The 15,008-nt window shown below is 47.8% G+C and overlaps 1 protein-coding gene across 1 annotated transcript in view; it reads right to left on the bottom strand.

Annotated features, from left to right (window-relative positions):
• Positions 1–3,413: 3,413 nt before the first annotated feature.
• Positions 3,414–15,008, bottom strand: part of RBM20 (RNA binding motif protein 20) — a 244,077-nt gene continuing 232,482 nt past the window's right edge. Inside the window, 2 exon segments of the mRNA XM_006156850.1 lie at positions 3,414–6,143; positions 11,841–11,962. Of these exon segments, the coding sequence (XP_006156912.1) occupies positions 6,033–6,143; positions 11,841–11,962 (233 nt within the window). The 3' untranslated portion in view covers positions 3,414–6,032.

The following is a 15,008-nucleotide window of genomic DNA, read 5'->3' as shown; positions in this document are numbered from 1 at the left end:
CACCACAATCTTCTCTCCTCCATTCTCCTCTTGGGATTTTGGACACACACGCACATGCATCTGGTGTGAGTTTAAGTCACTGCGACCAGGACTCAAACCCTAGTCGACTACGTGGAAGTCCAGCGACATGACCATTACGCCATCTGTAGGTCCCCTAGGTCTGGGACTTTAACTGCTCAGTCATCCATGTGGGATCTAGTTTCCCCAACCACCAGGCCACAGTGCTGACCCACTGGTAATTTTCTTCACTCTCTTTCCTGTGTTTTCACTTCCCGGAACCTTCGTTACTTGAATGGTGGGCTTCATCACTTGGCCTTGGATTTTCTTCTTTTAACCCTCCTGTTTTTTTCTTTGCTTTATATTCAGCCTTAACCACATCTTCTAACTCCCCTTCTTCATAATTTTTTCTATCTTATTTTTAATTTCTAAGAACCTTTTCTTGATCTTTTAGTATTCCTTTAAAAGTGTGTCATCTTTTATAAGTTTGGGTTTTTTAAATTTTCTTCATCTTTAAAGAGAAGAATTAAAGTATTTGTCTCTTTGTCAGTTTCTACCTTCCCAGTGCTTTTTGGTCTGGCAGAAAACAAAAACAAAAACAAAAACAAAACAAAACAAAAAAAACCAAAAAGCTTTAAGGCCTAAAATGTGAAGTATTGCTGTCCAGAGCACAGATCCCAAGTGACTTTGCCAAGCAATGATCTTAACCCCAAAGCAACCCCGAGAGGTGATTAGTATCATTATCCCTTTTTACACCCAAGAAAACAGGCCTTAGGAAGTCACAGGGCTCACGGGTCAGGGCCAGGCCTCTGCTGGGGTCTACTATGTCCACTTTGGCAATGACCTCCAGTCCATCACCACTGGGCATGAGCCACCAGAGATGCCAGGCCCTGGTGTAGGACCACTGGGCTCAGTCACTGGAAGACCAGAGAGGGTGGGAAGCAAGGCCAGGGATGTAGGAGAGGGGTTTGTAAGAGATTTTTCTATCCAAGCCCCCAAAACGGACAGCAACTCCTGTCAGATTCATTCCTCTCAGGGGATCACCCCTGAGGGTCTGTGAGTCTCTGATGGCTAGCCAGAGCCTTGGAAGCTGTTTGCCCTCCATGTCCAGGCCTTTAAAACATCTGAAATTCACAGAGCTATCAAATCTCAACCTTTGTGCTTGGTGAGCTTCCCCGCCAGACGTCAAGGGACCCTTGCATGACACACAGCCGGTCACTCATTCACAAGCTTTCAAATGATCTTTATTAAAAATCTTTTTTTTTTTCCTTTTGTAAAAACAAACACTTTGCGGTCACTTATACAGATCAGAAAAAGTGGTGACAATTTATAGGACACTCAACAAATTCCAATACTTTACAAGTTCAAACTTGGCTAGTGTTTTTGTTTTTCTCATAATCTCAAAACACAAACTCTGGTCCAGTTCAAGTATAATCTAACAGATCACAGCCTCGGACTGTCCAAGAATGGGAAACCCTGACACTAACGGCTGCTGCTCACACCAACGGGACATTTTCTCCGTTCTTCGGATATACTGGCTGGTTACGCTTTATTTCGGGTGTTAACAAGGAAAAGAAAAATTACATGGCCTGTTGCCTTTTGTTGCATTAACCCAGGGTTCAAACGACTCTGTAGTTCAAAGCAGCAACTGTTCTTGAGCAACCTTTTCAGGGAGACACTTGAAATGGTCGACAAAACACTGAAGCAATGCTTTAAAAAATAAATCAATATTTTCTCGGTTGCCTTTAGTACTGCACTGTGTGTGACATACATAGGAATAAAAAGTGCAAATTATTGGGTCAGTGAAAGACCATGCCAATGGAATTATAAAAAAATAAATAAAAATAAATATATATATATATACACACACACACACACACACACACATAGAGAATCTTGGGTGATTTTAAACGGAAGGTTCTGATTGAATACAGACGGCCTCGTCTCTCCCCCTCCCAGGGGCTCTCTCTGGCTTTCCAACATGAGAAGGTGAGTCTTATCAGCAAAGGGAGCTGTTTTGGACTTGGGAATGCTGCCATCCAGATGGGGCGGGGATGCGGGGAGCTGGTTTCTCCTTGCACTCTGCTCAGGGATAAAGCTTCCGGTCTCTCTGATAATGTACAGTTCCAGCCTCTAATGCAGACTGTAGGCTTGTCCCTGTGAGGTGCCATTTGGTGAGACCAGACATGCGGGGTCAAAGGCTTTCTGAGAAACAGGAGCGGAGCTGGTGTCAGGAGCGCCAGGGAACACCCTGGGTCATCAGGCCGGGGAGCAGCCCGGGCTGTGGCGATCTATTCCTTTAAAAGTGTGTCATCTTTTATAAGTTTGGGTTTTTTAAATTTTCTTCATCTTTAAAGAGAAGAATTAAAGTATTTGTCTCTTTGTCAGTTTCTACCTTCCCAGTGCTTTTTGGTCTGGCAGAAAACAAAAACAAAAACAAAAACAAAACAAAACAAAAAAAACCAAAAAGCTTTAAGGCCTAAAATGTGAAGTATTGCTGTCCAGAGCACAGATCCCAAGTGACTTTGCCAAGCAATGATCTTAACCCCAAAGCAACCCCGAGAGGTGATTAGTATCATTATCCCTTTTTACACCCAAGAAAACAGGCCTTAGGAAGTCACAGGGCTCACGGGTCAGGGCCAGGCCTCTGCTGGGGTCTACTATGTCCACTTTGGCAATGACCTCCAGTCCATCACCACTGGGCATGAGCCACCAGAGATGCCAGGCCCTGGTGTAGGACCACTGGGCTCAGTCACTGGAAGACCAGAGAGGGTGGGAAGCAAGGCCAGGGATGTAGGAGAGGGGTTTGTAAGAGATTTTTCTATCCAAGCCCCCAAAACGGACAGCAACTCCTGTCAGATTCATTCCTCTCAGGGGATCACCCCTGAGGGTCTGTGAGTCTCTGATGGCTAGCCAGAGCCTTGGAAGCTGTTTGCCCTCCATGTCCAGGCCTTTAAAACATCTGAAATTCACAGAGCTATCAAATCTCAACCTTTGTGCTTGGTGAGCTTCCCCGCCAGACGTCAAGGGACCCTTGCATGACACACAGCCGGTCACTCATTCACAAGCTTTCAAATGATCTTTATTAAAAATCTTTTTTTTTTTCCTTTTGTAAAAACAAACACTTTGCGGTCACTTATACAGATCAGAAAAAGTGGTGACAATTTATAGGACACTCAACAAATTCCAATACTTTACAAGTTCAAACTTGGCTAGTGTTTTTGTTTTTCTCATAATCTCAAAACACAAACTCTGGTCCAGTTCAAGTATAATCTAACAGATCACAGCCTCGGACTGTCCAAGAATGGGAAACCCTGACACTAATGGCTGCGGGTCACACCAACGGGACATTTTCTCCGTTCTTCGGATATACTGGCTGGTTACGCTTTATTTCGGGTGTTAACAAGGAAAAGAAAAATTACATGGCCTGTTGCCTTTTGTTGCATTAACCCAGGGTTCAAACGACTCTGTAGTTCAAAGCAGCAACTGTTCTTGAGCAACCTTTTCAGGGAGACACTTGAAATGGTCGACAAAACACTGAAGCAATGCTTTAAAAAATAAATCAATATTTTCTCGGTTGCCTTTAGTACTGCACTGTGTGTGACATACATAGGAATAAAAAGTGCAAATTATTGGGTCAGTGAAAGACCATGCCAATGGAATTATAAAAAAATAAATAAAAATAAATATATATATATATACACACACACACACACACACACACATAGAGAATCTTGGGTGATTTTAAACGGAAGGTTCTGATTGAATACAGACGGCCTCGTCTCTCCCCCTCCCAGGGGCTCTCTCTGGCTTTCCAACATGAGAAGGTGAGTCTTATCAGCAAAGGGAGCTGTTTTGGACTTGGGAATGCTGCCATCCAGATGTCCATGAAATGCTGCTGGGGGCCGGGATGCGGGGAGCTGGTTTCTCCTTGCACTCTGCTCAGGGATAAAGCTTCCGGTCTCTCTGATAATGTACAGTTCCAGCCTCTAATGCAGACTGTAGGCTTGTCCCTGTGAGGTGCCATTTGGTGAGACCAGACATGCGGGGTCAAAGGCTTTCTGAGAAACAGGAGCGGAGCTGGTGTCAGGAGCGCCAGGGAACACCCTGGGTCATCAGGCCGGGGAGCAGCCCGGGCTGTGCCGATCTGCAGCCTCTGCTCAGAGAGGCCAGCCTGTCTGAGCCCTCAGACGTCTGATGATGAGTTCAGGACTCTTGTTCCTCCCAACCTCTCCTCACCACATCTGTCCAAGCCGGTCTGTCTGGCTGTGGTACTGGCCTTCACTCCTTTCTCCCACAGGTTCTCAACAGAGCTCTCCTCCCCAGTGACCACGGGCCCGAAGGTTTCAACATGATCATTTTGGGGGTCTCCATTTGTCTCCTTTCTGGGCCTCGATTTCCTCACTGATAACATATCAGTGTTAAACTAGATCCTCTCTCTGCCCTTCTCTCACGAGAGCAGAGGACAGACGGTGCAGTGTACTCTTATCTACCATAAAAACGGGGGGGAAAAAAGCCCTACGCATGCAGTCTCTCCCCAGCCTACCTGCCATGATCAGGAATAGGAGCAGGAACCCGTCAAGGGAGAGTGCCCCGTTGTCCCTGTCTTACTTTCACAGCCTCAGCCATGAAGGCACCTTCGGGGAAGTATCACAGCATTGTGAAATGCTCTGGGCAGGGCCTCAGTTTCCCTAGCCCCTCTGTCCCATGCCCTTCCATGGGATACCAGACTCGGGACCCAGCCTGTCTGGGCCCCAAGGCACTGAACTCTAGTCGCAGAAAGAATGTAGAGAATTCGGGCTCTGTTCTGGATCCCATTTTGACATTGAAATCTACACATGTGGTCAACCCCGAGGAACCCTCACCCTCTGTCTCATTGGAAAGAGCCCCTCTACCAACCTCAGGTGTCACTCTTCAGCCTCACAGCCTTCTCTGTCCTCAGCTTCTTCCCCCAGTGAGGAACCATTCGGAAGCCATCCCACTGCGAGGCCGTGGGAGCCCAGAGTGTAGGCACCAAGGGAGAGCCAGGCAGAAGTCATTTCCTTGTCACCGTGCGTCTGAAGTCAGTGCCACACAGTGTACAGAGGCCAGCATTTTACCTAAGCCCCTACCATCGGCTGCTTTAGTTGGAAGGAAAAGACACTTTGGTTTTCATTTTTAATTCAAGTGACCCTATACCAATTCACTGTCCAGAATAGGACAAACCCTGACATTTCCTGAAACCAAGAGGAGGAGAATAAGCTTGGAGGGAACTTACTGGAGCTTCCAAAATGAAGGACTCTTTTCCTCCTCCACAGAATGCATTTCATTTACTTTACTTAAGGCATTGATTTGGTGGACATCTTAGATAACTGAAAGGGATGAATGAGCTCTTAAAAACAGGCTAAAAAATAATATAAAGAAAGAAGTAAATAAAAGCAGGAGCTTTTCACAAAGCTAGAGTTGGAGGAAGAGTTAGAAGCCACTCCCAGCATCTACCCAACAGGTGGTCTACAGTGGCCCCTCACCAAGCAGGCAGGTGTGACTCAGCTTCCCCAGATGCCCACGCTGCAGACTAGGGAGAGACACGGCTGCAGGTTCACTGAGGTGGTTCTCCTGACCCAGGAGCTCCCATTAAACCTCTGCCTTGCCTGTCTCAGCCTGGTCTGACCTGTTCTATCTATTGAGAATCTGAACGTTGTGAAAATCCCTGAGAAGTTGGCTTTTATGAAAAGGAAAGAATCCTTGGGACAGAAGGAGGGAGAGAGAGGGAGTGGGAGGGAAAGAAAGGGAAGCAAATTGAAAGACGGTTTGAGAGACAAGAGCCCACAGGGAGGAGCTTGGTGGCCCTCTGTGGCTGAACGCTCCGGGGTGCCTTTGCTCCTGGAGACACTTCAGGGATGCTTTTATGAGTCTTTGGGAGGAACCCCAAGCAACATGTCCGGCCTGGTTTCCCATCCTCTCCGGCTTTAGTCTTGCCCCGTCCCAAGCCCCAGCCGGAGGCGAAGGCCCCACCTTGCAGCATTCCTCTCCCCTTTGCAGCAGCAGCAGAAGCTTCAGGGCTTTCTCCTTTCAAAGTGCGGCACGATCCCACTGTCCTCGGGCCTGGGGCTGCCTGCCCCCTCCGTCTCCTTCAGCCCCTCATCAGCCAGCTGGGACAAGTACTTCTGTGGTAGGAAGAGAGGAGAAAGGAGGGAGGCAGATGTCAGCGGTGGTCTGGAGGCAGAGGAGGGGATGAGGAGTGAGCCTCAGCCCTCTCCCCATCATCTGTGCCCAGCGGGAGGGCCACTGGCTCCTGGTCCCCAGATCCTCCTGGGTCTATAGGACCCACACTAAGCCCCTCATTACGTTAGTTTACAAGTAATACATGTCTCTTGTAGAAAGAACTAGAACGTACAGATATAGGGTGAGTACTTCTAATCTGAAAATTCAAAATACTCTGAAATCTCAACGTTTTCGAGCACCAACATGACACCACAAGGACTGGGTTGTCAGAAAACTCATGACCTGCTTTTCAATGCAAAAGCACGCTATTACTTTTCTGACAACCTGATAGAAAATTCCATGCCTTGAGACCAGCAGTTGGCATAATGGCTATGTTGCTGGACTCCCATGTAGTTGACTGTGGTTCGAGTCCTGAACCCGGTGACTTAAACTCACACCAGGTGTGTGGGGGTACGTGCCCAAGATCTCGAGAGGAGAATGGAGGAGAAGGGATTGTGGCATGACCATCCCCCCTGGGGGGTGATTTTTTTATTTCTATCTCTCTATCTCTCTCTGTCTTTCTGGTGAATACTGGCGCCTATAGCAAAAACTTCTCCAAAAAAAGAAGAAAAGAAAATTCCAAATTCCATGTCGGCTCTCATGTGACTGTCGAAATGCAGTCAAAATTCCGCAATACAAAAATACCTTAAAATCACCCACAGGCTATGTGTATAAGGTATATATGAAACGAAAGTGTTTAAAGTTGGGTCCCATCCCCAAAATATCTCATGTATCGAGGGGTCTTCAAAAAGTTCATGGAAAATGTATTAGGGAAAAACTGTGTGGATTTCAATGATTCTTTTGCCTCCAAATAAATTCATACGTCAATGCTATTTTTTGACAATCTTTTTTGAAGTCCCTTTATATGCAAATACTCCAAACTGAGGGGAAAAGAATCTAACGTGTAAAACCCTTCTGCTTCCATGCATTTGGGATAAGGGACACTCAACCTGTACTAACAATAGCAAACACATCCACAGTCTGACCTGGTGCCAAGCACTATTCTCACTGTTTGACGTAGAAGCTCATCATCCTCAAAGAAATTGTTTTCCAGAAAGAGCCCAGTCCTCATGCGTATGTGTGAAAGACGGGGGGTGGGGAGGAGCTGGAAGGGCGGGAGTGATCAGCACTGGCCTACAGCAGTTGTGCAAGACAGCAACCCCAACCTGACACTTGAGACCCTCCACAGCCTGTTTCCTGTCAGGGCAGGCTGGCAGGTGGAGAGTCTCAGAGGTCCTCTGATGGATTTAAAATGGGCCTCTCTGTTCTACGGCTGAAGGCTGCCTCCCCATGGCCCCCGAATACACAGAGCTATGACTGGCCCCCAGCCAAACACAGCAAGCCAGGTCAGGCTGTCCGTGGGATGTCTGAGCCAACACAGCGAGACAGAACCAGGAAACAGCTGGAACCCAAAATAGGGTCTGCCAGCTATCCCGGGGCAGCAAGGACAGTGCAAACACTGGATCGGGAGTCAGAAGGGTTGGTTCTGGTACAGCAGTACAGTGTGTGACTGTGCCATTGGATAACCTGTGGTCACTTCCTAGCTTTCAGCCGGCCAGTCACCAAATACCATCTGTAAAGCGAGGGTAACAATGGACACTGCTGTGTGAGGTTGCCATGAGGTTGGATGGAGGCAGCACAAGCCACATAGCATGGCGCCTGGCCTGCTGTTTGCCTTCTCCATTGCTCGCACCAGCGGGGAAGCGTCTCATCTTCTCCAGCCTCAGACTCCTAACCTGTTAAGTTGGTGAAACTGAGTCTTTCTCACCCCTCGGGGAGGACTTGGAGGACGGGATGACAGGCTCTGCATGAAACGCCCGGGTGTACCTGCGTCTCCTGGCCAACTGCAGCTGGTTTTCAGAGGTAGGTACGGTCTTACTGGGTGAGGGGCAGCCATAGATGCCAGTGGGCAAGGCTGTTGAGGGAGCTGGTTTCTCCTCTGCCTCAGAACGAGGTGGGGAATTACGTGCTGAGGAAGGCGAGTGGGTGCATGTATAAGTGTGGGCATTTCCTTTCCAGGACCTGGAGCCAAGCAGGTGTCTGCTTTTCCTTCCTAGTGCTGACTCTACCTGCTGTGCTGGATCACCCCAGGTGGGTTCTTACAGGGCTAGGAGCGAGCAGCAGACACAAGAGGGGGCGCTTAGAGAGAATGAGGGCTCCTTCTCCCTGCCTCAGAGAGTGCTCCCGGACCCCCACCTCAAGGCCTCCTGGTGGGTGCTAAGTTTACGAGTTGCCTGACTTAGGTGTCAGCCAAAACTCCCTGCTGAATTCTTCACCTTTCACACATGCAAGGTGGGGTGGGGTGGGCAAGGCTGGGCAGACAGAGGCATCTGTCAAGGCCACTGACAGAAACCCTATCTGGGAAGCCTGGAGGGGAGGCTCCCAGCTCCCCAACAGGTGCCCCAGGGAAACCTGAACTGCAATTGGCCTGGCATGAGGGGCTTAGCCAGTGTCTGCACCTGATGAGCCGAGGGACCACAGGAATGGCTCTGGCCTGCTGTGGGGAGGGAGGTCAGTCTGGGGGTTTGGCTCCGAGCTCCAGAACACAGTGCAGTCCACTGTCCTGGGAATTAGGAGCCCTGGAAGGTCTGAAAGTCCCTGAGTGACCTTGGGCTGTGTGGCCTCTTTGGGGGAACCAAACCCCACTGAGAATGCTGGATAAGACTTTCTCACACCAAGGTATCACAACTTGCTGGGAAGGAGGTTTGAAATGCGGATTCCCAGGCCTTCCTCAGCATGAGTAAGCAGGCATAGGTGGGATCCAGGGAGCTGTATTTTGGAAAGGTGCCAGCTGGCACAAGGACTGAGATTTAGAAAGTTAGGGCCAGATGATCTCCAAGAATCCTTTCGGCCTGCCGTTCTAGAGGGGAAGGGATGATATCTTCAGGCTAGACAACACCCCCAGCTGTCTCTGGGGAGCCCAGTTTGAACCCCCTACTCTTGCCAAGTCAGGCTTCATTACTCTGCCCCAGGACAGGCTGGGACAGGGCCTATGGCTACCTCAGTCACCCGGCAGCTGCTCTCCAGAGAGAAATCAGGAGGTTTAAATGACCTGAGTTTAGTCACAGCCAATGACGGTCCCTTATAGACAGTGATTCAAGCCATGACATTATGGGTCTCAGTTTCCAAGACTAGCTTAGTAAAATAAAAGGAGAAAAGTGATTAAGAATCAGGTGATCTGGTCCTAGGCCCAGTCACTCACTCTCTTTGTGGCCTTGGACAAATCTCACAACATCTCTAGGCTTCAGTTTCTTCAGTTTTATTGGGTCATTGGAAAAGCCATGATGTATTTTTTTCATGTTTTTCTATGAAAAAATGTGTTTGCCATGACTTTTCCAACAACCCAATAAAACAAGAGAGTCAACCCATATCTGAGTTTCTTAACTAGGGGTGCACATTTGAATCATGTGAAGAACTTCATCAAATGACATATTTTCACACTCCCTTTACCCCCACACCCCTCAACCCCTGTCCCCCTACTGAATGCCTGACCCAGGACGCGTACTTCTGAAACACGGCTGTCTCATCCTCTTGTTTGAGAGCACAAGATCAGTCACTCTTTTACCAATTTAACTGTAACAGTGATACCTGGCTTGGAATTAGGGCATAAGCCATAATGAGGACTTCTAAATTGAGGCCTTGTAGGTGAAACAACTAGTCTTGTGCTAAAAATCAGGAAGAGACTTGAGGCCAGTGGGTGGTGTGGTGGTTAAGGTGCTGGACTCCCACATAGCTGACCGTGATTCGAGTCCCAGGCCTGACAGCTTGAAAATCATGCTGGGTGTGTGTGCGTAGGTGCCCAAAATCCCAGGCGGAGCATGAAAGATAAGGGACTATAGCATGGCCATCCCCTCTTCTTGCTTTCTCTATCACTGTCTCTCTGTCTCTCTCCAGTAAGTGCATGACAAAAACCTAAAAAACAAAACAAAACAAACAAACAAACAAAAAAACAATAGCAACAAAGCAGGAAGAGCTTTGAGATACTTGGAGATATTTACACATGGGCATCTGATATTTCCCCCAGGGGTTATATTGCTAACCCAGCCTATATCAGAAGTTAGTTACATAGGGTTGTCGGAAAAGTCATGAAAAGCATAGAAAATGTCATAGAGAAACATAGAAAAAAAAATACATCATGATTTTTCCAACAACCCAATAAAAACCACATTCTAATATACCACATATGAGTTAGGTATATATTATGGACTAGATCACCATGTTTCATTGATTTTCAGACATGTTTTTCTACACAATAACATCTTTTTTAAAAAGAATTATTTTATTTAAGTTTATTCATCATCATTATTATTATTTTAATTTGACAAGAGAGAAACGGAGACAGAGAGAGAGAGAGAGAGGTAAAGTGAGAAAGCATGCCACCAGGTCCAGGATTTGAACTGTGGTCAGTCATGTGGGAGTCCAGTGCACTTAACCACCATGCAACTGCTGACCCTATACAATAATATCTTCATAATAACACATTTTACAGTTGATGAAGTCTCATCATTTAATTTGCAACATTTATTTTCTTGTTGGTATCAAAAAATAGTGGTGTGGTTACAAATGATGGTACCTTTAACTCAATGAAACATAGTACTGGGTTGTCAAGAAAGTCATGACACATTTTTGCATAGAAAGATAGAAATATATGTCATGACTTTCCTGACAGAAAGTACTTTTTATATGACATTTTTTCTATCCATTAGAGGATACATGTATTTGCCAGAGAGAAACAAAGAGAGAGAGGGAGAGAAGAAAGCATCCTACAAGGTGGATGGCCATGCCATAATCCCTTCTCGTCCTTCTCTCCTTCGAGGATTTTGGGCATGCGTGCACACATGCTTGGTGTGTTTCTCAAACTACTGGGCCTGGGACTCGAACTGTGCTGTTGGCCACGTGGGGTCCAGCTGCCCTGACCACCAGGTCACAGAGCTGGCCCTATACGCCACCTTATAATGTATTCTATTGTTCATTGTTTATTACTTGTCTCCTATGCTAGAGTGGAAGCTCCATGGGGATAGGAATTTTGTCTACTTTTCTTCTTGCCTGGTACATAATACACCTGCAGTAAGTATTTGCTATGTGGATGGATAGTTCAGCAAACATAACAGTGGCTTTTACTTCAGCCAACATGTATGCCTACACGGGGAACAGAAACAGAGAAATCTCTGTATCTTCCACATCTAAATCTTGTGAAAAGGGGTCAGCCCCAACCATGACCCAGGTGAACATTGGCCTAACTCATCTTACTCACAGTATAGAGGGAGGCAGGTACTTAAAAACAAATGACATAGAATGACTGAAGTACTCAACTAGAGACAGATGCTCTGAGAGCACATGGGAGGCTGCCACTGTGTGGAAGAGCCTGGCAGAGTCAAGCCTAAGGGAGGAGTAGGAGGTCTCTGTGGTGGAAGGAGACAGAAACTCACAGAAGCGGAAAACAGCCTGGTATGCTTGGGGAAAGGACAGCCTGTGGCTGGAGTAGGCCTTGAAGGCGGGAGCTAGAATGAGAGGCAAGCAAGGCCTAGGACTCTGGATGCCTGGTCTGAGCGGGGAACTTGGGAACCCACAGAGCTGGGCAAGGAAAGGCCAACCGTTACCTGTAAGTTCCTGTAGTGGACAGCGCTGCGACAGTGGCTCATCTTCGCCGCCTCCTCACTTGTGTAGAACAGCCCGCACAGCTTGCAGTAGAACCCCGTCCTGGGAACCACGAACTCCACCCCTGTGGAAGGACGGGGATGAATAAACATGCAGAGGTTAGGAAGGAAGGCAGTAGGAGGCCCCCGCGGCCCTGCAGCCACCGGGTGGAGAGGGAAGCAGTGAGCTCCACCCTTGACTTGCTGTTTACCTTGGCTGGTTACCTAGACTCTCCAAGCCTCATTTTCTCATTTGCAAAACAGTCATGAAGAGACTGGCACCTACTGCATTCTCGGTGGTTGTGGATGTAAGGGGTGTTGTCCCCGAGGGGTGGTGAGGACTTAGCAATCAGACGTCTGAAACTGGCCTCTGGAAATCTAGGTCCCAGCTCTCAGGCTCCTCCTAGCAGCCTGCTTCCAGGGAAAGGGGGAGGAGGGAGGCTCCTGGCATTTCACTCAGTGGATTCCTTTCCTCCATACTGTACCCCTCCGTGCAGCTGTTGTGACCAGCGCTCTGAAAGAATTCCCTCATTTGTGTTGTTTTATTTTAGAAAAAAATTTTTTTTTGGAGAGACTTTTACTATAGGGCACGTATGCTCACCAGAAAGACAGAGAGAGACAGAGAGATAGAATGGGAGAAATTACCCCACAGAGGGGATGGCCACACCACAATCCCTTCTCCTCCATTTTCCTCTCAGTATCTTGGGCACACACGCACACGCGCCAAGTGTGAGTTTAAGCCACTGGGTCTGGGACGCAAACCATGGTCAACTACATGGGAGTTCAGCAACATAGCCATTATGCTAACTGCTGGTCCCTATTTTAGAAAAGTTTTTAAATAAATGAGGAAAATTGTACCACCCAGAGTCACTTTAATCCAAATATTTTCTTCCACACAATTTCTCTCTATATATAGGGATGATTTTGGGCAGTTTTAATCATACTCTACGTGCTATTCTGTATCCTCTCTCTTTCATGTAATAGCATATCATAAACATTTTTCCACCTTCTACTCTCTCTATATAAACCATCGATTTATAGTATTTTATTTGAGTTTATTGAATGCAAGTCCTAAAATTCTGGGAGGTCTTTTGATTCCCAAGGAAGGAAACAAAGCCCCCCAGACATGGAAAAGTGACACCGTCCCGGCCACAGGATTCATCTTTAAAGTGATGGCGGCTGCTCCCGCTGTCCCAGAGGTGTTTTGAGCTCCTGGTTCTTCTCTTGTAGGCCCGGTCAGCAAAGTGGAGAGAGGTCAGGTCTGAGAAGGTCCGGGCCAGATACTGAGAACCTGTGTAACCTGGGGAGAGGCAGCCAACCTGCTCCTGGCAAACCTCGGCTCAGTCTGCCACCCTGAAAACGCAGGTAAGAAGACCCCCAGGCCCTGCTCATAAGCACCTGAGGGGGAAACTCCAGCCACAGAGCAGAAGCATAGGGGCTGTGAAAAGCAGGCCCCTTCATGCAGCTAAACAAGAGGGGTGAGGCAGACCAAGGCTGGATCCCACTTGCAGGCCATGGTCCCTCCACTGTGTGAGTAGACATACGCTGGTGGCCTGACTGCTTCTCTTTCTTCTGCCGGAGGTGGGTGATGCCAGAGATCTGGCTAGATGGGGCAGAAGGGAGAGAGATGGCCTGAGAGCTACTCATAGGGGAACAGCAACTCCTCACAGGGAGAGACGGTGAGGTCTCCACAGATGATGGCCCTGAGCTGGCCACCGAGGCTGCATGGACCATGAGTGTGAACCCTCCTCTTTACATTCAGTCTCCCGTGAGACTGAGCTAAGGGCCAGAGACCCTGTCATAGACCAGCAGCCTACGCTTGGAATCACAACTCTTATTTCTTTTTCCAATTTCAAGAAAGTCATTCAATGTGAAGGAGCAGTCCTGAGAGAAGAAAGGAGGGTGCCCAGGAGGCCCGCCCATGGCCTGCCTCCACTGATCGTTGTGTGGTTTGGGCCTGAGTGACCTCCTCAGCCCGAGCTTCTCTAACTGCCACGTGTAGCCAGCTCTGCCCTCTGTAGTCAGTGTAGCCACTATATGTGAGGGGTCTCACACAGGCCCGGCTGCCCAGCAGGAGGCTGAATGTCCTGCCTTTCCTGACATTCCTCCCACTGCTGCCCACTTTTGTGTGGGCCCAGCTTGGCCTGTGGGTGGCCACTTCCCTCCAGTTTACAAACAGGTTCTGGCTCTCAGCATTGCTGGCAAAACAACAACAGGCAAGGCCCACCTCCTTCCTCTGCTGCTGCAAAATAGAGTTTGTCCCTAGCTGCTGCTCTACAGGGAGCTGAGGCCTACACAGTACATGGTCCCAGATCCTGCAGTGTGGGCCACCTGGATGATATGGGAAACAAGCCCTGAGGTTTGGACTGCAGACAGGGGCCTTCTGGTCCGTCTTGGGACCCCCAGGAAGGAGTCCAGTTGCCTCATTTGCTACCACAGAGCCTAAGCAGGGCCTATGCTGGTAGCCACAGCCCCTTTCAACCAAAGCTATACCTTAATGAATTTCAAAAAATTCACCAAATACGTTATTATGGAAAACTGTGCCTGGAAGGGACCAGCAGATGGCATGGTAGTTAAGGTGCTAGACACTCCCACATGGCTAACCATGGTTCGAGTCCTGGACCTGGTGACTTGCTTTCTCTCTCTCTCATCAAATTAAAATGAAATGAATGAATTAAAACAAATAATTCTTAAAAAAAAAATTACGCCTGGAATTAAAAATGTTTTGCACCAAAATAAACTCATACTTTAACTCCATTTTCCATGAACTTTTTGTTTTAAGAGAGAGTTTGGCTATAGGGCTCATGTGCTTACTGGAGAGGCAGAGAGACAGAAAGCAAGAAATCACACCCCCAAGGGGGATAGCCACACTGCAATCCCTTCTCCTCTATACTCTCAGGATCTTGGGCATGCATGCACTTGTGCCTACCATGAGTTTCAAGCCTCTGGGTCTGGACTCAAATCACAGCTGGTCATGTGGGAATCCAGCAATATAACCATTATGCTATCCCAATTTTCCATGAACTTTTGAAGTTCCCTTGCTCTGTGACTATCTGTGGGGACTCTGGGCAAAAAAATTTACTTGAACAAAGGCTTCCATAGCCAAAGTAAATAAATAAATAAATAAATAAA

Source organism: Tupaia chinensis, unplaced genomic scaffold (assembly GCF_000334495.1).
Source record: "Tupaia chinensis unplaced genomic scaffold, TupChi_1.0 Scaffold000520_1, whole genome shotgun sequence".
Taxonomy (NCBI): Eukaryota; Metazoa; Chordata; class Mammalia; order Scandentia; family Tupaiidae; genus Tupaia; species Tupaia belangeri.
Note: the sequence above shows the minus strand (reverse complement) of the source record. Positions and strands in the feature narration are given on the sequence as shown.